Source organism: Dreissena polymorpha, chromosome 4 (assembly GCF_020536995.1).
Source record: "Dreissena polymorpha isolate Duluth1 chromosome 4, UMN_Dpol_1.0, whole genome shotgun sequence".
Taxonomy (NCBI): domain Eukaryota; kingdom Metazoa; phylum Mollusca; class Bivalvia; order Myida; family Dreissenidae; genus Dreissena; species Dreissena polymorpha.
Genome location: NC_068358.1, coordinates 71,577,889 through 71,603,625, shown reverse-complemented (window position 1 = coordinate 71,603,625; position 25,737 = coordinate 71,577,889). Strand labels below are relative to the sequence as shown.

General features: G+C 37.0%; 1 protein-coding gene across 2 annotated transcripts in view; it reads right to left on the bottom strand.

Annotated features, from left to right (window-relative positions):
* Positions 1–8,950: 8,950 nt before the first annotated feature.
* Positions 8,951–25,737, bottom strand: part of LOC127877656 (myelin expression factor 2-like) — a 49,316-nt gene continuing 32,529 nt past the window's right edge. The window contains exons 10-14 of one of the 2 annotated variants that reach the window (XM_052423734.1): positions 21,274–21,427; positions 18,426–20,489; positions 15,813–15,875; positions 14,707–14,793; positions 8,951–9,096 (exon numbers count right to left, since the gene is read on the bottom strand). In XM_052423734.1, coding sequence (XP_052279694.1) covers positions 20,431–20,489; positions 21,274–21,427 — 213 coding nt within the window. In that variant the 3' untranslated portion in view covers positions 8,951–9,096; positions 14,707–14,793; positions 15,813–15,875; positions 18,426–20,430. The remainder of the gene's footprint in view (positions 9,097–14,706; positions 14,794–15,812; positions 15,876–18,425; positions 20,490–21,273; positions 21,428–25,737) is intronic. The other variant, XM_052423735.1, reaches the window with a different exon arrangement.

Here is a 25,737-nt window from a genome sequence, read left to right as displayed (position 1 = left end):
TCCCCGATTCTGGTGCATTTGTGTTTGGTGTTTGGTCACCGTATCGTGACGGTGTGTGTGTGTGGGGGGGGGGGGTGAGGGTCCTCCGGATACACTGGCTCTGCCACCGACTCCTTATACACAGAACAATCTCACGCCAAAATTGAATGGCGTGCAGTAGAAAAAAAACACACAAATACCTTAGACAAGAAAGGAGCTTATAAACTTTGAAATCCACTTAATGAGTGGACATAGTTCGACAGCGTTTGATTTGAAAATGACGCGCAAGCAAGGAATGTAACGCCAGAATAAATGACGGTCTTAATCGGTCGTGTAATGCTAGGTCCCAACAAAAGCGATTGGCGCCAATTCAAATCATGGTCATGGTCGAGTACTAATTGTTGTAAACCTATCAGATCGTATCCAGTATTACTAAATCTTGAATTGAGTCTTATAAATCGTGTACAAGGGTTATTCCACTAAGACCCGATTTCCCACGATTTGTCCCGATTTCCAATATTTTGAGGTCGGGGACTTTTGTAGCTCAATAGACGAAGGTCCTAACTCATTCGTAGCTAGTCGTTAGCCGGTCGAAAGTGATTCTTGCAACTCGCGAGCTCCCGAAAAATCGTGGTCAGAATTTAAACGTGTTTAAAATTTGGCCAGGACCTCCAAGACTGAATTTAATCGAAGTTGACTCGTAATAGCGTCGTAGTGCGTTCTTGGGCGTCGTAATGGAATCGTAGGTAATTCGTGACTCAATCGGGAAATCGGTGATCGCGTGATCTGTTACGAATCAGCTACGACGTTGTCAAGACTCTCAAGTGTTCACCTAGCGTGAGTTGCAAGCTCGCTAAGATTCTCGCGATTTAGATCAAGACTCTCACGAATTCATTCCGAGTGAGTTGCGAGCCCGCTAAGATTCTCGCGATTTAGATCAATATCAATAGATATTAGCACCTAATTAATGGGTGCGTTCGGTGAGGTCCTAACTTAGTCGTGACCGATCTGCATCGTTCGTAGTACAGTCGCAGTAGATTCTTACACATCGTAGTGAAGTCGCGACCCTTTTCGCAAGGCTTCAACCGAAACCCACGATTCGTCGTAACTCTATCGTACCAATGTCGTAACTGAATTGTATACTGTCACGAGTCTTCCCGATTCAATAAATGTGATAAATCGTAGAACATCGTGGGCTTGTTTTCGTAGTGGAATAGGGCCAGTCGTACATTCTTTGAGAACGATTAAAAAATTGTCTGCGATTAATATAATCAACTGCGATCAATTGTTTAATCGGATCAGTGTACTTGATAAATATACGATACTGTATTTCCTGGACCAATGAAGTACTTATTTGTGCCGAATGGACACCCAATTGACGAATAATTGGAAACACTCTCAACCGACCGTATGTTATCGTCTCTTAGCAGGAGATAGGACCGTGACAGATCGGGGCTCAAGAAATGGTAAAATCGTATAAGATTGCGACATCAAATCGGCGCAAATTAGCGTTTCATAGCCATTTTCTGCGGATATGGAAGTGGAGTGTTGTCAGTCCGTCCTTCCGTCTGTAAGTCCGTCCGTCATAAAAAATAATGTTTGGCAGGGGCGGGGGAATAATTCATAGAATTTGCTTGTTTATCTAATTTTTACAACCTAAATTTGTATTATCTTTTATTTTGTCTCTTTCCACCTACGAAAATTTGAACTATCTATTTATTATCTGTTGTGTATCAAAACGTAAAAACGTTGTTGATTCATTATAACAAATTGAACAAAACAGGAGTCTGACTTAACCCTTTGCATGCTGGGAAATTTTTCGTCTGCTAAAATGTCGTCTGCTGAATTTCTAAAATTAGCATTTTCTTCGATTTCTTTCAAAGAATACTATCAGAATAGCAAACAGTTTGGATCCTGATGAGACGCCACGTTCTGTGGCGTCTCATCTAGATCCAAACTGTTTGCAAAGGCCTTTGCAAAATTCGGTTCCCGCACTGAAAGGGTTAAATAAAGTCACCTCTATTCGATACAAGTAAATACTATGAATAAATCTCCATTAATTAGTGTCCCCAATACGGTATTAGTAAATATAATAAATAAATCTCCATTATTTTACATGCATGTACTTCAGCATTTATAGAATTGAAATATTGAAAGAACACAAATTGAACCAGTCAAGTGTATCAATGCATCAAACGTTCCATATATCGATTTCAGGCTTGTATCTGGAGACTTCGTCAATAATTAACTGTAAGGCGTATACAACCGTCAAGTTTAAATAGGTCGGTTCCAAGAATGAATAGACCAGTGCCGGTCTGAGCGCGGTATTATAAAAGCAAGTGCGAACATATATTAAGTATTATTTATACATGCTTAATGTCTAATAACTATAAACTTCAACTTCAGTTAACAAAATCAATTATTTATCGGGATAGATCTAAACAATAAAATGTTATTGCAATGATTGCATAAGACAAAATTGTCTCGCGATGACATTTACGACAAAGTAATTTAAACGGATATGAAAAGTATATATATAAGAAAACATAGCACAAACGTTTTAACAAAAAGAATAAAGGCACGCAATCTTACAGAATGTATGCAGTTAATGTGTACACTGTTTCCTTCCGATTAATTTTTTTAATCATTTAATTTTTGTCGTCATACAAATTTGCATTTTAATGACTTTTTCAAGGACATTCGTGGATTTATGATTAGGGATCAATAATTTGAATTTGCTTCGGCAATTTTCCGAGTAACAAATTCCGCCATGAATATCGGAAGGAAATGAGTTCACTTGCAAAATGCGTTCCCTGTTTATCACAAGCCAATAAACGATTCTAATGTTATGAGGTGAGGCTTTCCGGGTCGCACAGTCGTCGGTACACACGCTTCTCACCTGAGCTACCAGGGTTCAATCCCCGTTAAAATAATCATGAGCGTTTTGCGGATGGTTACCATACCGGACAGGTGTTGTTTCCTCCGGGTACTCTGCCCCCACCCCACTAAACAAGAACATATATATATAGTAAACACCCCAAACATTTATGTTTCCAATGTTGTGGTATACTCAATACAGCCAATGGAATAAATGAAGTGTATTCATTCGTACTTAGCCGCGGGAAATTTTATTTGAACTTTATTGGACACTTACAAAGATCAGGTAAGGTGAAAATCCATACATGCCGGAAAAAGTTCAGCTCTGAACAAATGGCTGAGTATTGGCAGACCCATTAATGTTTGACTAATGCTCTAAAGTGTGAGTGGTTAATTCTTATATTTGACATTTAACTGTGGAATTGACCATGGACAAAGAGACCTGGTTCTGGCTCACGAGAATATTATTTGACCAGAAGTCAGCTATATGTATAGCGTTATAAATTGTGTCAAACATTGTAATGTATTATGGTCACTATGACTGTAGTATGTTTCGATGAAATATGCTGCTAAATAGGTTGTAAAATAAATACCAAATGTAAGCAGATAACCACCCGTTAACCAGTTTAAAGTTGATATCGGTAGCAAGCTATTTTGGATTTTATCGAATAAATAATAATATTTATTGTGTATTACACGAGTATGCTTTATGTTCATCCTTTAATAACAGCTTCACAACATGTGCTGCCGAACAAAATAAAAATAACACATTGAATCCAATACATGCAATTCTACTTCTGAAATGCACGAATGCGATCGTGCTATTGAGTGGATGATAACACAATGCGTCGGTTATTTGAAAGGAATTTCTTTCTTGCGTTATCGATAGTTACACTGACGGTCTGCATTATACCCATACTGCGTGACAGGGCCGGCTCTCTAACTGGGAAGCGGACGACAACGAGCGAGGCATGGTATTGTAATGCGCATGGGGGGTTAGAGGGTTAGGGTAAGGGTTAGGGGTCGGGTTTGGGTAAGGGTAAGCCTACACCCTAACCTTAACCCTAACCCGACCCCTAACCCTAACCTAACCATAACCCATGGTTATCTCCCATATACCAGGCCTCGCTCGTTGTCGCTGTCCCCTTCCCCTCTAAGTTGGTCACTACCTGTTGAAACCTTGAAGTGGCCTTGAGAAGTTTCCTGTTCAATGAAAAGAAATTGAAGTTTTACGGACAAGAAGGCTGACTATCTGTCATTTTAGCTTCATAGAGTCGGTCAGTTTATTTTCATAATCGACCATTTTTCATTGTAAAGCTCCGGTCATTTGAACGTTATAATCGGCCATTTTTTATTTTGTCGGCAAACAAAAATATTGTGTCAAACATGATAATGAATAATGTTCATCATTTTATTCAGTTTCGAGGAAATCTGCAATGTGACATGAGATAACGAATTAAATATGGCTTCCAGTCGGCCATATTAATCTAATTACTGCAAAAAAATGTCAAGCACTGCTACTCGTTAAAATATGTGCTGACAGTTAGCCCGACGCAAAACAGTTTTCCATAATCAGTCGGTCATTTTTAATGTTATCTAAGGTTAGGAGGGAGAGGGGGGCGAACATTCATCTAAAACTATCTTTTATTGAAGTAGTACATCTAAGAACAATATATATGCTAAACAGACCTAACTAACCAACCAACCGACATGGTGACTTTAGTAGAACCCCATTCCAATGCAAGTTTTGTCCGTGGTGGACTGGCTTTAAACAACTTACTGATTAAAACAGGATTGTGCTGTAATATCTGGATCTACAATTTTATTTCAATAAACATTTACTTAATTGTATTTATTACACTGCATCTTGTTTGTGATTGCCATTACATTAGATTGTCTATTTATTACACTGCATCTTGTTTGTGATTGCCATTACATTAGATTGTCTATACACTGCATCTTGTTTGTGATTGCCATTACATTAGATTGTCTATTTCAGAGCATCGCTTCGTGAAAATATTTGTCCACGATGTCGTTGACCGTCAAAACGCGTCAATACCGTGAACTTATCCATCTTAAATTAGTAGCAATTTTCGAAGAGGTAGTTGACCGTCTGAAAACCTATGCCGTAACAGCACTAGTTCTTAGCACGAAATCAAGAATTTTCTGCGTTTTAATGTCTGTGGAAATCACTTCAGTAAATGAGTTGCAACAACCTCAAATTACTAGTAATCTTAGCAGACATAATTTGTAACGGGTTGTCAACTTTATTTCTTTTATATATCACAACAAAACACCAAAGTTTAAGTCATGCCGTTGACATGCAGAACGTCGAAGTTGTAAGCCGTATCATTTCACAGACCAAGACGATCAATTTTCAAAGGTCAACACCTCCCCCTTTTAGCTGACTAAATTATGTAGAAGCGAGATCAACGAATAAATGTGTCTCGTTCTGTGAAAACTGTGCTAAATAACGCATGTACCTTGAGTACAAGGCTAATGTGGGACAACACTTTCCGCTTTTATGGAATTGTTCGATTAAGAGAGGTATCTTTTTAACAAAAAATCCAATGCAGGCGGAGTTTTTTCCCCTTATTAGCATGCGTGGACTGCCCAGCCTATTCTGGAACGACAGCACGCACATGCATTTAACCCAGTGCTCCCAGAACGATGCTCATATCACACAGGGACAGTATCGGACCCGTAAAAGTTTATTGCGAGATCGTTACGATAGGCATCAAGATAACCGTATATTTAACATACCTTAACGCTTTCCAAAGGCATTTGAAAACGTAAACGCCAGAAACAAGATGACTGACGCTAAAGCAGCGCTCTTATCTAGGGTAATACAATACCACAAACGTGATGTAAATAAATAAAGTCGCATTTGAAAAAACAGTGTCCTTCGAATATCGAGAATCCGTGAACAAATCCAATTGGGGAGGGATTCTGAGTAAACAAGCAAATTCGTTTAATTGATATCCCCCGCCAATATGCTTCTGGACACAAGTGTTATATTTGACACTCAAAAAAAGCATTTTTTTTTCAAGATACAAAGGGCCATAACTCCGTTATTAACAGATGGTGTACAATGACATTTGGCGTGCATCATCATCTTATGCATATATATACTCAGACCAAGTTTCAATGTAATCCGCCAAAAAACTTCCAAGATATGGCTCCGGACGGACTGACGGAAAGACGGGCGGACGGATGGACAGACAACGCCAAATTAATATCCGGGGATAACTAAGCTCAAATAATACTGGGAAGGTCGGTTTGCGCGTTCTTGAAAACCACGCGTATTTGCACAGCCTCAATAAATGTTATTCCTGTTTGTCGTTAACCGTCCGCGTTTAGAAGCTGACACATGCGTATAGAAAATTTTATGTAAATGTGTTTATGTAAACGTAATATGTACTTTGCAAGCACATATTAACGGAGGCACAAAGTAAACACATGTAAATTGCATCATGGTGAGACCACGGGCCCATAATATAACCATCAATTCGTCGCAAAAGAAAACGTAGTTATTCGTTATGAATGTTAACAGTTTATGTTCAATCTCTGCTAGTAGGTATGTAGATACGAAAACAAAACTGATTTATAAAGTTTTGAATACGAAGAAACCATGAATAAATCCCTCACGTGTTGGATAAGCAAATTCTGACGGGAGCGGAATCTCTCAATGCGAATGCGTTCTGGGCAAATTTTATAATTGACATAATAATATCCGATCGCGCCTCTGACGTTATCGATATAAATAATAGTTCATTAATCATGCAGACTAGCCAATCCTCATAAAGAACTTATGCCTCAAATCGTTATAATAATAGACATACAATACGAAACAAGAGGGCCTGAAAGGACCAAAGTCGCTCACCTGTGATAACAAGATATTATTGGGACAAATATTCTGACCAAGTTTCATGAAGATCGGAAAGTAAATGTGGCCTCTAGAGTGTTAACAAGGTTTTACTATAGCCATATACGGAAAAATGCCCCGCCCCCTGGCAGCCTTGTTTTCAACCAACTGACATCATTTTTGAACTCTTCAAAGTTATTTTCGGGATGAATCTTCTGACCAAGTTTCATGAAGATCGGACACTAAATGTGTTAACAAGATTTTACTATAGCCATATAAGGAAAAATGCCCCGCCCCTTGGCAGCCATGTTTTTCAAGCAAACATAATTATTTTCGAACTCATCCAAGATATCATTGAGACCAATCTTCTGAGAAAATTTCATTTAGATTGGAAATAAATGTGGCCTCTAGTGACTATAGCCATATACAGCCATATAAGGAAAAATGCCCCGCCCCTTGGTAGCCATGTTTTTTCAAGCAAATGTTCTTATTTCTGAACTCATCCAAGATATCATTGGGGACAATCTTCTGAGCAAGTTTCATGAAGATCGGAAAATAAATGTGGCCACTATAGTGTTAACAAGGTTTTACTATAGCCATATAAGGAAAATGCACCGCCCCCTGGCGGCCATGTTTTTCAACCAACCGGCATCATTTTCGAACTCGTCCAAGATATTATTTGGATGAATCTTCTGACCAAGTTTCATGAAGATCAGACAATAAATGTGGCCTCTATAGAGTGTCAACAAGATTTTACTGTAGCCATATAAGGAAAAATGCCCCGCCCCTTGGCAGTCATGTTTTTCAAGCAAACGTCAACATTTTCGAACTCATCCAAGATATCATTGAGACCAATCTTCTGACCAAATTTCATGAAGATTGGACAATAAATGTGGCCTCTAGAGTTAACAAGGCAAATGTTGACGGCGCACTACGCACGACGGACAAAAGGCGATCACAAAAGCTCACCATCCATGGTGGTCAGGTGAGCTAAAAAAGAAATGTGCTCCCATTGAAAAAAGAAATGTGCTCCCATTGTATAAATGCTCAACTTTAAACAGAATTTTTTCTACATTCACGTCTCGCCCTTTTTCCTTTCACGAGACTTTCTGGTTCAACGGAAGTTAGATAATGATTTTGAACGTATATTTGTGGTAACGATAGGTATATTACCAGGCTTATATTTCTTATTAAATGAATCCAACAGACACACAGGAACTAATTGTTTCGATTTTTTCGTTGTATATGTATACTTTACTCGTAGATCTATGCGTTTTAGTAGTTCTTAGTGCACATATTCTTTACAACATCCTCGGCATCCAAATATATATTCAGTTGTTACTACATTTTATACGGTCGTCTACCAGTGCGCATCAAAGTCACCATTTACTGGTTTATTTGGATCAAAAATACTTCTTTGGGAAATACGCGGGGTAAATTTGATCTACTTTAACTTAAAATTAAATATTTTCCTTGAAAAGTCACACATAAGGTTGTCGTGAAAACTCGGCGATGATCTATAAATAAACTGACATACCCGCATTATATACGGGAAGATCTATGTGACAAAACTCGTTTGAATAAATGTTGAGGGGCCAACTAATAAATAACCAATAAAAGTACACTTTAAGTTTAGATACTATTTGAATGAGGTCTGGAAGGCAACAATCGTTTGATCCAATAACTGTCAAACCATTTTAAGCAAAGATCTATCAACATGTTCATTGATAGATCTTTGAAAATAGACAAATTTTTCACCAAAACCAAATCAAAGCCTAAATAATTTTCTAACGACGAAATTATTGAAAGCCTTACGTCCATGGCCAATCACGAGTCACGAGTATTTGAATTAATGTGGGTTCCAACAATGACCTATCTGGAGCTTGTTGTGGTAGTAGTGACAAGTATCCCCTAACCATGATGCCACGTCAGTTGCATTGGCATATTTTAGGATACCTTAATGTTTAATGACATTACGTACAATAATATTGCGAATATAAAAATTGCACATGCACAATTTCATATAAAAACACACAATATATTTATAAATTGTGTTAAGTTGAAATGTTTAAAAATACTTTGTCGAAGTTTGTTTCTACATACAGACGGCCAGACGTTTATGATGAGCCAATGGCGAATTTAGTATACCGACTTATTTTCTATGCCAGTGTTAAAGGTACAAATTCAGACATGCCAGGCGATTACGGACGTTCCACATTTTGCAAATAATTAAAATTTTACAACTTTTATTATCCATTTGTTTACAATATAAACATTTCATATTTTCCCAGGCCGGTTGTTGATGACCTTGGTCAATTCTTAGCGCTACAAAGTCCATCTACGATCATTGTGGCCGTCATGGTAGCCGTGCTTTCCTGTGAGAAAATATACAAATACCGTTAACAATGTTATCAATACAAACATATTATTGCGTGTTACTATAATTTGCATGTTACATAACTTAGTCAGTATTCCTGTAGCATATGAACATATGAATGAGACGAGATATCTAAAGAGTCGATGAATCATTAGAACAAATGTTCTAAGCATGTTTCATAATGATTTTACTAAAATGTGATGTCTAGAGTTTTCACAAGGTTTTACTATAGCCATATAAGGAGAGCTGCCTGGACCATGGCTGCAATGTTTTTCAACGGACTGGAACCATTTTTAACACAGCTGAGATATTATAAGTACAAAATTTCATGAGATTCTTACTTTTGAAGTCAAACTTTTGTCTTATCTTCATGAATCAGATTCATGAAGATAAGACAAAAGTTTGACTTCAAAAGTAAGAATTCACTTCATTTCAGGAAATCTTCCCTGCCCTTTTGCGGCCATGTTTTTCTAAGTACTGCAACAATTTCAAACCCAGCTACGATATACAAGAACAAACGTTCTGTGCAAGTTTCATGATCCATTAAGCAGCTGACCAATTCTAGGAAGGCATTCTGGCAGCCATGTTTTTTTCAAATGCTCCGATTGTTTATTTGGTTCAGTATTGACTTGATCAAACCCCACTATAAATGTAAACTGGATAATTCAAGTCTATTTGGTACATAAATAATCCTGATATAATAAAAACTCTTGAAACAAGAGGGCCTGAAAGGCCCAAAGTCGCTCACCTGAGATAACAAGATATTATTGGGACAAATCTTCTGACCCAGTTTCACGAAGATCGGAAAATAAATGTGGCCTCTAGAGTGTTAACAAGGTTTTACTATAGCCATATAAAGAAAAATGCCCCGCCCCCTGGCAGCCATGTTTTTCAACCAACCAGCATCATTTTTGAACTCATCCAAGATATAATTGGGATGAATCTTCTGACCAAGTTTCATGAAGATTGGACAGTAAATGTGGCCTCTAGAGTGTTAACAAGATTTTACTATAGCCATATAAGGAAAAATGCCCTGCCCCTTGGAAGCCATTTTTTTCAAGCAAACATAATTATTTTGAACTCATCCAAGATATCATTGAGACCAATCTTCTGACCAAATTTCATGAAGATTGGACAATAAATGTGGCCTCTAGAGTGTTAACAAGGTTTTACTATAGCCATAAAAGAAAAAATACCCCGCCCCTGGTGGCCATGTTTTAAAGCAACCCAAACCATTTCCAAACTCATCCAAGATATCATTGGGACAAATCTTCTGACAAAGTTTCATGATGATTGGAAAATAAATGTGACCTCTAGAGTGTTAACAAGGTTTTACAATAGCCATATAAGGAAAATAGCCCCGCCCCTGTGGTGGCCATGTTTTTCAACCAACCGGCATCATTTTTGAACTCGTCCAAGATATTATTGGGATGAATCTTCTGACCGAGTTTCATGAAGATCGGACTATAAATGTGGCGGCTGGCATCTAGAGTGTTAACAAGATTTTACTATAGCCTAATATAGCCATATTAGGAAAAATGCCCCGCCCCTTGGCAGCCATGTTATTCAAGCAAACGTAACCATTTTGGAACTCATCCAAGATATCATTAAGACAAATCATCTGACCAAATTTCATCAAGATTAGACAATAAATGTGGCCTCAAGAGTGTAAACAAGGTTTTACTAAAGCCATATAAGGAAAAATGCCCCACCCCCTGGCGGCCATGTTTTTCAACCAACTGGCATCATTTTAGAACTCGTCCAAGATATTATTGAGATGAATCTTCTGACCATGATTCATTAAGATTGGACAATAAATGTGGCCTCTAGAGTGTTAACAAGATTTACTATAGCCATACATAGCCATATAAGGAAAAATGCCCCGCCCCTTGTCAGCCATGTTTTTCAAGAAAAGGTTCCCATTTTTGAACTCATCAAAGATATTAGTGGGACAAATCTTCTGAGCAAGTTTCATGAAGATTGGAAAATAAATGTGGCCTCTAGAGTGTTAACAAGGTTTTACTATAGCCATATAAGGAAAAATGCACCGCCCCCTGACGGCCATGTTTTTCAACCAACCAGCATCATTTTCGAACGCGTCCAAGATATTATTGGGATGAATCTTCTGACAAAGTTTCATGAAGATCAGACAATAAATGTGGCCTCTAGAGTGTTAACAAGATTTTCAAGCAAAAGTAACTATTTTCGAACTCATCAAAGATATCATTGAAACCAATCTTCTGACCAAATTTCATAAAAATTGGACAATAAATGTGGCCTCTAGGGTGCGAACAAGGCAAATGTTGACCTTGCACAACGGACAACGCACGACGGACAAAAGGCGATCACAAAAGCTCACCATGAGCACGTTGTGCTCAGGTGAGCTAAAAAGGGCATAACATTTTTATTTTAAAGGTATGATGATAAAGATAACCCGCACACACAATTTTATATCATAAGGAACAATGCGTGCAAGTTTAAATGTCACATTGAAAAGGGCATGAGAAAGCTTGTAGCAAATTTTGTATCAGCTGACCAACAGACGACAGACGTCCATGGCTGTTCCAGTTCCCCCCTCATTAACTTCTTAATGTAGAAGCAGGGATGTAATTCATCAATTGTGTATGGGCCAGGAGGCTTATTAGGCATTTCGTGATGTGGCCTTTAGACTTTAAAATAGTGTATATTATTCCTGCTGTTGTTTTGTGGTACTCGTTTGATTCATTTCTCATGAATTAATAAAAAGACAAACAAGAGCTGTCTCCATAGGATGACATATGCCCTCAATAAACGCTTTGATGGAAGTTATTTAAATGCACTAAGTGACCCGTGACCTACTTTTTGACCCGGCATGACCCATATTAGAAATTGACCTAGATATTGTCTAGATACAACTTCTGACAAAGTTTGGTAAAGATCGGATTAAAACTATTTGAATTACAGAGCAGACAAGAAAAGTGTGACAGACTGACAGACAGACTGATGTACAGTGCGTAAACTACACATGTATACCCCCTTTTCTTCGAAAGGGGGCATAAAAGTGTCAATAAAAATACAAAAATATCAATTTTTTAACACAAAAATCACAAAACAATATTTTTCCAATGCATTGTATATTTAATTTTATCTATTAGGTTTGTCACATTGATTTTAATAAAAAATTTGCGAGTAACAAGTTTGTGTTTTAAAGTTAGCATGTGGCTATTACTGGTATACCTTGATATAAATTGATCTGCTTATACCATCTGCAGAAAGCGATTCTTGAAACCCAATAATCTTATCAGACGCATAAAACTAATCATGTTATTATGGAATAAACTACAAGACTATTGCCAAGCAATATATGTCCCCTACAGGCTCCACCATTCCATTGTAAGATTATTTTTTTTAAATATGTGTTGCCATAGCAACCAGAATTTTTGAAGTAGGAAGAAAATGAAATGACGTGCATAATGTCCATAGTTATCGCAGGATCCAGAAAAGTGTGCAGGATCCACCATTTTCAGCAGTATTTCTAGTCTATTTGTTGCCATAGCAACCAGAATTCTTGACGTAGGAACAAAATGAAATGACGTGCACAATCTCCATATTGCCATCTGTCCATGTTTCAAGTTTCATGAAAAAATATTAAGAACTTTTTAAGTTAATCGCAGGATCCAGAAAAGCGTGACAGACTCACAGACTGATGGACACACAGAGCGCAAACCATAAGTCCCCTCCGGTGAAACGGGTAGGGGACAATAAACAGCATTGTTCACCGCTTGATTTAACCAGAATAACAAAATAAACTGCTAAATGATTCAGGTTTTCTCAGTTTTCCTTCAAGTTCATGTAAGCTGTGAATTGCACAATAGAACGGAAAATAATGTCACATCTAGTGTCCAGTTGCATATAAAACACTGAGAGCAGTGAAGTGTACACAAATAATGGAAAACATTTAATTCTTATAAAAAACAAGAGATGTGTTTGTCACAAACACAATGCCCCCTACTGCGTGGCTTTGAAGCCATATATTTGACCTTGAAGGGTGACCTTGACCTTTCACCACACAAAATGTGAAGCTCCATGAGATACACATTCATGCCAAATATCAAGTTGCTGTCTTCAATATTGCAAAACTTATGGCCAATGTTAAAGTTTTCGGACAGACGCACAGACTGACAAACAGACGGACAGTTCAACTGCTATATGGCACCCTACCGAGGGCATAAAAATAATATAATTTTATATCAGCAATGAGCATACTAAGAAATGGCTTGCATCCTGGTACAATGTTCAACTTAGTGTATAGAACAAGATGGCCATGATGACCTTGATAGCTTACCTGAGTTTAAGGTACATCAATTGCCATACTTAACATGGCTACCTAGTTTTTGACCCAGCTCTATACGATTTTAAAAAAGTACTCTGAAACCCCACACCCCATATTTGGACAAAATGAATCCCCTATATATTCTAGTCATAATTCTGCCACCTCCAACCCCCCAGCCAAAACTCCCTTTGTTTTAGATCACCAAGTCTGCGCACAAGTCTGTCAGCCAGTAAAACTGCTGCACATGGTTCAGGAATAATTTTCAGAATACAAGCTCTTAAGCCTGCAAACATATTAATGTCAAGTACTATTTTGCACTTCACTGGCCGGTAACTTGGAGTTTTAGCCAGAAATGGTTACAAGGTAATCAGCTCTTTTGGCCAGAAATGTTCTTTAAACTTTCCTGACAATTTCGTTACGGTCATCTACACATAAAGGTCATTCAACTGTGAACATTTGAGTGCGATCCATCCAGTATTTAAAGAGGAGTTGAACATTTTTGGGACAATATATTCTGTAATGGAAAAACAGACAGCCCATAATTCTACAAAACATGTGGAACCTAAACTTCTTTCGATCAACTAAACATTAAGATCATTCAACTGCAAGTTTGACAGAGATTGAACCTGTAGTTAAAGAGAAATAAAAAACACAAGCAAGCGTACATACATATTGACGTACAGTCAAGTGCAATCCTTAATACAATTAAGGCTAGAAAATATGGCCTCTCAAGAGAGGTTATGAGCTACATTTTGACAACAGAAATGTCATGACACAAGACGCCCCTCATTGACATACCACAATGGCTCACACTGAGCACTTCGACCTCAAACAATGACTACCATCACATGTTTAAATGTAATGCCTGTTGTAGAAACAGTGGAATGCAGATGATTCACGTCTGCCTTCATCAAATCTGAACTAGTGGCTTTTATAACAGTGTCTTAAATAAACCCGTTGTACAATTCTATAGTCACTTGCAATTTACAGGACAACAAACAAATCTGAAGTAGTGCCTTAAATAACAGAGTCTTAAATAATCTGTTATACAAGTCTAGTCACTGGAGATTTACAGAAAAAACAATTTCTTTGTGCTATTCAAATTAAATGTTTAAGGTTATTTTATAAGCATTTGAAGTCTAAAAGTAAAACCAAAATGTCTTTGTTTTTTTTTAATCTTTAAAATATCATTATTATTAATATAAAATCAAACCACAACTGATGTGCATATTAGTTGCAAAGCTAAGAATTTATGTTGACATGTATCAATATCAATGTACGATATCACAAACTTACATTGAGCTTTTGTAAATCTGTGCTCTATCAAAATCTGCTCGAGTAAATGAAAGCTGCAACCCCTTCCAAGCGTTGCTTTGACTGGACCTGTTAAAAATGTAACACAAAACATATTTAAAATAGATCATTTCTATAACATATTTGTGAAATCTCAAGTCTGTATCACAATAAAGGTGGCCAAATAAACAAGGATATCAGTAGAACTGATGGATGCTCCCCAATGATGCTTTGTCTATGTATGGGTAAATTGTGTGGAAAAATGTGTGACTTTGAGAAAATCTATTATTAGCCTCGGTGACCTTGACCCCAGTGACCTCAAACATCATTAAAAGGCTACATGCCAATTATGGAAGAGATCGGCAATATATTGAAGGCGCTATAAGAAACTGTAACAAAAGTGCGACGACAAATCTATTATTAGCTTCGGTGACCTTGACCCCAGCAACGTCAAACCTCATCAAAAGGTAGAGGTTCATGCAAGGTACCTACATGCCAAATATGTAAGAGATCAGTAAAATATTAAAGGGGCTATGAGAAACTGTAACAAGTCTGACAAAAATCTATTATTATCCTCGGTGACCTTGACCCTAGTGACGTCGGTAAAATATTGGAAGGAGCTAGGAGAAACTGTAACAAAAGTGCGACGAAAAATCTATTATTATTAGCCTCGGTAGCCTTGACCCCAGTGATCTCAAACCTCATCAAAAGGTAGAGGTCCATGAAAGGTACCTACATTCCAAAATATGTAAAGATAAAGAGATCGGTAAAATATTGAAGGCGCTATGAGAAACTGTAAAAAAAAAAATTTGACGGAAGGAAGTACGGAAGTACAAACTGGCAACTATATGCATAAAAAACATATCATAAAGCTTAAAACTATTAGTAAATTTTAACTGACATTTTACTTGTCCACACCACAGCCAATTATTTTCATGGATCGTTATTAGTTACTATTTTAGACGCTGTTAAAATGATAATTGTGTACTCCTGTTATGTTACAAAAAGCAATGAGTCAAAGGGAGATCAATCATGTAACGTACAAAAAGCTTTTAAGAGCCTAAACAATACTTAACAGGGACAATTAACAAATAATTTCATTGACTTACTTTAGGCCCATGACTGACTGGGTTTTCTTCCAAGATCCATGGTTGAAGAAGTTAGAAACATGCCTACAATTCATGGCAACAGTTTAATCAACATGAACATTATTGTTGATAAATGAAAAGAATTTTATAAACTATTTAAATGTTGAAGTTTTTTAATAATCTTAAATGTATTACATTTCTTTTATAAATAATTGCTGCAAATGAAACAAAAAAAAATTAAGAGTACACAATACATCTAAATAATAATGCTTAACAAGAATACCTTTAGGATACCCATTTTGTATTAATGAAAATGTCCATTCCATAGCATCCTACAGAAAGATCTCTCAACCATACACAGCAACTAACTTTGATGAATTGCCAATGATCTTAGAAGGCAAAAGAAAACAACTTTTATACCAGACAGTAAAGTTTGATACAAGTCCCATTATAGGGTTGATCCAAACACCATTAATTCAGTTAACCCTTTGGTCACGCATTGATGACAAAGAAACAGTAAACAAGAGAATTTGTTTGTCAGAAACACAATGCCCTCTTCTGCGTCGCTTTAAAGCCATACTTTTGACCTTTGACCTTTAAGGTTGACCTTGACCTTTCACCACTCAAAATGTGCAGCTCAACGAGAAGTAAGAGATTGAATGGAGAAATGAAAATAATTCTTTTTAATTAATGACCTTTGACCTTGAAGGATGACCTAGACCTTTCACCCCACAAAATGAGCAGCTCCACGAGATACACATGCATGCCAAATATGAAGTTGATGTGTTCAATATTAAAAAAGTAATGATAAAACTTAAACGAAGGTTAAAGTTTTAGGAAAGAAAAATACAATCATATTTGACCTTTCACCTTGAAGGATGACCTTGACCTTGACTTTTCACCACTCAAAATGAGCAGCTCCATGAGATACACATGCATGGTAAATATCAAGTTGCTATGTTCAATATTGCAAAAGTTATAAAACTTTAACCAAGGTTAAAGTTTTGGACAGAATGACATACAGACAGACAGGACAAAAACAATATACCCCCGATCTATCGATCTGGGGGCATATACAAGAGCTGTCAGAGGACAGCGGACTCGACTATTCGAGTGCTTAACAGTATAACGTAAGCCATCATGGGGAAATTGTTCATATTCAATTATTTATTAGACGATCTTTCAAAAATAAAAAAAGGAATTTATTTATTTTTTTTTGGGGGGGGGGGGGTTTAGAGGGGTATAATGTGGGGTGTGGTAATTTATTAGACGATCTTTCAAAAATAAAAAAAAGGAAAAATGATCTATCGATCTGGGGGCATAAACAAGAGCTGTCAGAGGACAGCACGCTCGACTATTAGAGTGCTTAACAGTATAACGTAAGCCATCATGGGGAAATAGTTCATATTCAATAATTTATTAGACGATCTTTCAAAAATAAAAAAAGGAAAAAAAATAATATTTTTTTGGGGGGGGTAGGGGGGGTACGGGGGGTGAGAGGGGGGTATAATGTGGGGTGTGGTAATTTATTAGATGATGTTAAACAAAAAATTGGGGTGGTGGGGGGGGGTAGGGGGGGTGAGAGGGGGGTATAATGTGGGGTGTGGTAATTTATTAGATGATGTTTAAAAAAAAAAAAAAATTGGGGGCGTGGGGAGGTTGGGGGGGAGGAAGGGATGATGGGTAGGGGCGTGGGGTTTTGTTTGGGTGGAATCCATTGTGGTATTTAGGTAAGTGTTGTTTTGTCAAAGTAATAATAAAATGTGATCATAAATAAAGAAGTTATGGCAATTTAAGCAAAATGTTCAATTATATAAGTGTAAACGGGGCCATAATTATGAAAAAATGCTTGATAGAGTTGTCTGCTCTTGTTTATAGGTTAGGGTCATGTTGGTAAACAAATATGCAAAATATAAAAGCAATATGTCAAAGGATATAGGAAATATTTGGGGTAGTACGCAAACTTTAACATAGATTTATCAATAATATGCATATTCTAAGTATAAAAGGGGCAATAATTATGACAAAATGCTTGATACAGTTGTCTGCTCTTGTTTATAGGTTGGGGTCATGATGGTAAACAAGTATGCAAAATATGAAAGCAATACGTAAAGGGACATTGAAAATATTTGGGGTAGTATGCAAACTTAAACATTTGCTGCATATTCTAAGTGGAAAAGGGGCCATTATTATGAAAAAATGCTTGATAGAGTTGTCTGCTCTTGTTTATAGGTTGGGGTCATGTTGGTAAACAAGTATGCAAAATATGAAAGCAATATGTCAAGGGACAATGAAAATAATTTGCGTAGTATGAAAACTTTAACATTTGCACACTAACGCAGACGCCGGGGCGAGTAGGATAGCTCCACTATATATATTTCATATATAATAGTTGAGCTAAAAATCAATCCATTCTCTATATTGTAACAAATTGATCCAGATTACATTTAGCAACACATTTAAACTTTTTTATAAATTATTTGCTCTTGCAAATCAATCTTTCATTCCAAATAAACATTTATTTAGTTTTTATGCTATAAGCTATAACAGGTCTACCAAGTTTGTCATCTGATAAATCAATACTGAACAGAGCAACGATAGTTAGAGTTGTCACCATTATTAGACCATACTTACTGAAGGCACCAACGAAAAGATCTTTGAAGGATTTCATGACAAAACAACAAGTCAATACACCCCTTTAAATCCTCTTGAATCTTCGAACCATCTGAGGTCTATCTTGCGGCACACGTCTCTGAAAATCTTCACTGGTCACAAAAAACACATTGAACCCACAACCAATAAAACAATGAAGAAGTTTCAGTCAACAATACAATCTATACAATCCAGTGATAGAGCTAGAATTTAAGTTTCCACATAATAACCCCCATGTTTTTGGAATATCTTTGCAAATATTGTAAAGACATGCCCCATAAAGCATAACAAATGCATGAACCTACATCTTTTTTTCCGCAAGATCACCTATACAGATGAAATCGATGAAAGGGCGCAATTTTGAGACAAAGGATATATTAAGCAAAATCTTACCGCAACAATGTTCACATGTATAAGTAACAAATGCAATACATAATGGATAGATCAGCATACTGCCTATTGTTCCAAGAAGTCCTGCATATCTTCAATCTGACAGCACTTGTAAATCAATTTACGGCATGTGTGGGCATAAACCCAAGCTCTGTTGTGGAAACAAACCTCAAATCTGTTGACATACACATTTCTGGATTGATACATTCCTAAACATGCAAAGAAGGCGAAATCACATCCAGCATCAAAACACCAGGCTTCTTTTTTTACTTACTATTGATATTGTATGTGTATCAATTTTAAGCACACACCAATCACACGTCTTACAACTTAATGTCATTCAGTTTATTGTAATCCAATCACAGTTCAGCAAGCATTACATTTCATAAATTTCGAATGTACATTTTGTCATTCACTTTTAAAAGGTACAAAAACCTTTACCATTTAACTGGCCCCAGCCAAATGAAAACAATTAATCTTACAACCTTCAGAAAACTAGTAAACAAATTATGCATCATGACACAAAATACAATAATGGGACAATTTAAATAGTTGTTCAAACAATTAACTATAATCGATCACACAAAGTTCCAAAATGATCCCAGAAATATTAATAAGTATAATGATGATAATCAATCACAAACAGTTCCAAAATGATCTAAAAAATATTGAACAGACATAAAATTTCATCTTCAGAAAATCAATCTGAAAACAGAAAAAGAACTTCAACATCATAACAAACACCCCATCTGGTTGTGTTGCCCACCGTTCACTCACTTTTATGTTGATGCAAAAACATTTACTCTGTTTGAGATTTATAGAAGCAAGTACATGGCAAACCTTATAACAATAAACACTTTACACAATAAACAAACATTAAAAGATTTTTCCTGTTAATGTGAAAAACTAGTAAATAGATACGACAAAGACACAAATTACCGGTTTTAAAACCAATCTAAAGAAACAAGTACCTTCAACTTTTCAAGTTCAATTGTGAAAGCATGTCACAAAATGCATGTGGGACAAACACAGCCATCCGAAAGCATGTGAAATGCTCAGCATAAAAATAGAAATCCAAAAAAACACAATTTCAGATGTTTATTCCAGACATGATGAAATGACTACAAACGCATGAAACAATACACATTACATGTATTAAAGATAAAACGATAAAACTAATGTCAACAAGTGAATGCAGAGAAAACATATCCATGTCCTGTAAATTAGTTCAAATGTGAACAATTATGATCCAAATGGAGAACTGTTTTCAGAAACCTAATTTATTTATTTATTTTTTGGAAAACACAAAGGTGCAATCAATGTCACAATAAGTCTGTGACTGCCATTCTCAAAAGGTTGAAACTTCCCAAAACAAACCTAACAACTGATGACGTCAAGAACAAGTGTCAATAAATCTTCAGAAAAGCACTGCAACATTTGTTCATCTAGAGAAGTCTTCACAAATGCAAAGATCACTCAAAAACAAAATCCTCAGTTTGAAACATGTTAAACATGAACCACTAATCCAACAAGTTTCTTTCTTTTCTTAAACAACCAATGAGGCTACAAAGATCAAGATGGACTCTACCAGCTGTGCTCAGTTGAGAAGCTTCACCACGATGTCTCTGCCATCAATGTTCACTCTGTTCATCCGCTCTGAAACAGGTTACAACACAAATAAGGGGCCTTTCAACTTTATATAGCATCTAAAAATAATATCATTCAAATTAGGGGCCTACTTAATTGAATACCTATAATCCATATCATTTGATTAGGGGCTTATCAACTTAAAAGATTACCTTTCTACCATGTTCAAATAAGAGGCTTGAATATCTAAAAACTACATATAAATACACTTTAATTTAAAATAAGAGGACTGCCTTAAATAAATAAATACCTATACACCACACCATTCTCTCCCACAGTCAACCACTCATATATCATATCCCACAAATGGTGCAATTACTGAATAGGTACTGATATGAGGTTTACATTTCCATGCAAATCATAAAGTATTGTGCAGCAAACCAAACGTTACTATACATGCTGTTAAATAAACAAACTATTATCCATCTTTTATAATAAAACATTATGAAGTTAATATAACTTAATGCAAGTGCATTGAATTAGCATCATGCCAACAATCTGATACAAAAATATTTGTTGCTTTCAAATTGTTGATGGGGAAAAAACAAGAACTACAACTCGACATAGGCAAATACTCCCTGAATGCCAGTTTTTCCTTCGATTTCCAGAAGTATCATGAAGACAAGAGAAATTTAGCCAGTACAGACAGGACATGCTGATTCTGGGATAATACAAGTAATTACAAACCACTGACAGTAATGGACTGCAATGTAGAATGGATAAATGAATGTTGTTTTTTTTCATACAGGTGTTTCTAACAAGTGTTTGGATCTTAAATAGTAAATGTTCTTACGGACAGCGAGCTGTGCATCCTCCTCATTACGGAAGCTCACCAGTCCCCAGCCATTGCTGCGCCCCCTGTCATTCTTGCTGATCTCAGCAAACCGTATCTCACCCACACCCTGAAACTTGGACTTGAGCGTCTGCCAGTCCAACGAGTAAGGCAGCTGAGGGAGGAAACAAGTCAGCCTGTTAGAAGCATTTATAGCCAGGTCTGTAGTTTTTTACATTTAATGGATTGGATTATGCAACCATTTGCTTTATTTACCACTATTAATTTAAGCGAATGATTGGTCAACTTTATCATTTACACCTGGCTTCTGGTTAATCCCAGAGTAACCTTAAGTGTAGCGACAAAAATAGGACAATAAATATGCTATTGATTTATATATTGAGAACGAAAAAAAAACATAACAAAGCATTCAATAATCTCACAATCAATATCTTAAATGCCTAAACATATTAACAAGAGGGCCTGAAAGGCCCAAAGTCGCTCACCTGAGATTCAAAGGAACTGACCGGTTCTGTGCAGCCCAATATGTCATTAGAACATAATGTTCTAACCAACTTTCATGACTAGTGGACACCCTGGCAGCCACGTTTTTCAACAGACCAGAACCATTTTCATACACATCCAAGATATCATTTGAACAAATATACTGACAAAGTTTCATGAAGATTCATAAGTCCATAGAAGGGAAAATGCCTCGCCCACTGGTGGCCATGTTTTTCAAGCAACTGGAACCATTTTCGAACTTGTCCAAAATATCATTGGGATAAATCTTCTGACAAAGTTTCATGATGATCGTACAATAAATATGGCTATATAAGGACAAGAGCACCGCCTTGCGGGTGCAGACGGCTAATCTATTTTTCTTTTTAAAGGTGAAGGGACCTATCTCAATTTCAATCACAGGAGTGAGGGGTGGAGTGGATAGGGGTGTGGTCATTTATTACATTATCTTCCAAAAATGCAAAAAAAAGCAAAAAATATTATTATTTTTTATTTTTTTTTTGGGGGGGGGGGGGAGGATTCTTGGGTGGGATGGTTGGACAGTATTTCAAAAATAAAACAAGGGCTGTTGGTATAACATGCATGCCCCCCATATGGGCTGTCCGTTGTAGTGGCAGCCATTGTGTGAATACGATTTTTGTCACTGTGACCTTGACCTTTGACCTAGTGACCTGAAAATCAATAGGGGTCATCTGCGAGTCACGATCAATGTACCTATGAAGTGTCATGATCCTAGGCAAAACCGTTCTTGAGTTATCATCCGAAAATCATTTTACTATTTCGGGTCACCGTGACCTTGACCTTTGACCTTGTGACCTCAAAATCAATAGGAGTCATCTGCAAGTCATTATCAATCTACCTATGAAGTTTCATGATCCTAGGCGTATGCGTTCTTGAGTTATCATCCGAAAACGATTTTACTATTTCGGGTCACCGTGACCTTGACCTTTGACCTAGTGACCTCAAAATCAATAGGGGTCATCTGCGAGTCATGATCAATCTACCTATGAAGTTTCATGATCCTAGGCGTATGCGTTCTTAAGTTATCATCCGGAAACCATTTTACTATTTCAGGTCACCGTGACCTTGACCTTTGACCTAATGACCTCAAAATCAATAGGGGTCATCTGCAAGTCATGATCAATCTACCCATGAAGTTTCATGATCCTAGGCGTATGCGTTCTTGAGTTATCATTAAAAAACCATTTTACTATTTCTGGTCACCGTGACCTTGACCTTTTACCTAGTGACCTCAAAATCAATAGGGGTCATCTACGAGTCATGATCAATGTACCTATGAAGTTTCATGATCCTAGGCCCAAGCGTTCTTGAGTTAACGTCTGACAACCACCTGGTGGACGGACCGACAGACCGACCGACATGAGCAAAGCAATATACCCCCTCTTCTTCGAAGGGGGGCATAATAATAAAAATAAATATTTGTGTTTTTTAATCATGATTGAAAAAAACAAGTGATGTGTTTGTCAGAAACACAATGCCCCCTATTAAGCTGCTTTGAAAAAAAAATGTTGTTTTTTTACCTTTGACCTTGAAGTATGACTTTGACCTTGAACTTCCACAACTCAAAATGTGCAGCTTTATGAGAACGCCGCTTTGAAATATTTCTTTTGATCTTTGAACTTGAAGGATGACCTTGACCTTGAAGGATAACCTTGACCTTGAACTTCCACCACTAAAAATGTGCAGCTTCATGATAACGCCGCTTTGAAATGATTTTTTTTTTTACCTTTGACCTTGAAGGATGACCTTGATCTTGAAGAATGACCTTGACCTTGAACTTCCACCACTCAAAATGTGCAGCTTCATGAGAATACCGCTTTAAAATATTTATAAAACAAGACCTTTGACCTTGAAGGATGACCTTGACCTTAAAGGATGACCTTGACCTTGAACTTCCACCACTCAAAATGTGCAGCTTTATAAGAATGCCGCTTTGAATTATTTTTTAATTATTTTTTTTTTACCTTGAAGGATGACCTTGACTGTGAACTTCCACCACTCAAAATGTGCAGCTTCATGAGAATGCCACTTTGAATTAAAAAAAAATAAATTGACCTTGAAGGATGACCTTGACCTTGAACTTCCACCACTCAAAATGTGCAGCTTCATGATAACGCCACTTTGAATTATTTTATTTTTTTACCTTGGACCTTGAAGGATGACCTTGACCTTGAAGAATGACCTTGACCTTGAACTTCCACCACTCAAAATGTGCAGCTTCATGAGAACGTTGCTTTAAAATTAATTATTTTTGACCTTTGACCTTGAAGGATGGCCTTGACCTTGAAGGATGACCTTTACCTTGAACTGCCACCACTCAAAATGTGCAGCTTCATGAGAACGCCGCTTTGAAATTTTTTATTTTTCTGACCTTGAAGGATGACATTGAACTTCCACCACTCAAAATGTGCAGCTTCATGAGATACACATGCATGCCAAATATCAAGTTGCTATCTTCAATATTAAAAAAGTTATGGCCAATGTTAAAGTTTTCGGACGGACAGATGCCATATATTTGACATTTGACCTTAAAGGATGACCTTGACCTTCACCTTTCACCACTAAAAATGTTCAGCTCCATGAGATACACATGCATGCCAAATATGAGGTTGCTATCTTCAATATTGAAAAAGTTATGGCCAATGTTAAAGTTTTCGGACGGACAGACTGACTGACATACTGACGGACAGTTCAACTGCTATATGCCACCCTACGGGGGGCATACAAATTATTTTTTTGGGCTGGGGGGTGGGAATAGTGTGAGGCTGTGGTGGTCATTTATTAGATGATCTTTAATTAAAAAATCATGGGGGGGGATTTAGGGGAGATTCGGGGGGGGGGGGGAAGGGGGGGGGGATGGTTTGGGTGGTGTCTATTGTGGTTTATCAGGTAAGAGTTGTTTTGTCAAAGTATCAATCGAATCTAATCATTAATAAAGAAGTTATGGCAATTTTAGCAAAATTTAATAATTTGACCTTGAGAGTCAAGGTCATTCAAAGGTCAAGGTAAAATTCAACATGCCAGGTACAGTACCCTCATGATAGCATGAAAGTATTTGAAGTTTAGAAGCAATAGCCTTGATACTTTAGAAGTAAAGTGGATCTAAACACAAAATGTAACCATATATTCAAAGTTACTAAGTCAAAAAAGGGCCATAATTCCGTCAAAATGACAACCAGTGTTATGCAACTTGTCCTTTACTGTCCCCTTATGATAGTTTGCGAGTGTTCCAAGTATGAAAGCAATATCTATGATACTTTAGGGGAAAAGTGGACCAAAACACAAAACTTAACCAAATTTTCAAGTATAAAGGGCCCATAATTCCATCAAAATGCCAGTCAGAGTTACATAATTTCGCTTGCACAGTCCCCTTACGATAGTGAAAGTGTTGCAAGTATGAAAGCAATAACTTTGATACTTAAGGAAAAAAGTGGACCTAAACACAAAACTTAACCAAATTTTCAATTTTCTAATTATTAAAAGGGCACATAATTCTGTCAAAATGCAAGCCAGACTTATCTATCTTTGCCTGCCCAGTCCCCTGATGATAGTAAGTAAGTGTACCAAGTTTTAATGCAATAGCATTGATACTTTATGAGAAAAGTGGACTTAAACGCAAAACTTAACCCGACGCCGACGCAGACACTGACGCCGACGCCAAGGTGATGACAATAGCTCATAATTTTTTTTCAAAAACATAAGAGCTAAAAAATGCCACGCCCCCTTGGCGGCCATGTTTTTCCACCAACCAGAAACATTTTCGAACTAATCCAAGATATAATTGGGACAAATCATCTGACCAAGTTTCATGATGATCAGACAATAAATGTGGCCTCTAGAGTGCTAACAAGGTTTTATTTTACTATAGCCATATAAGGAAAAATGCCCCGCCCCCTGGCGGCCATGTTTTTCAACCAACAGGCATCATTTTTTAACTCGTCC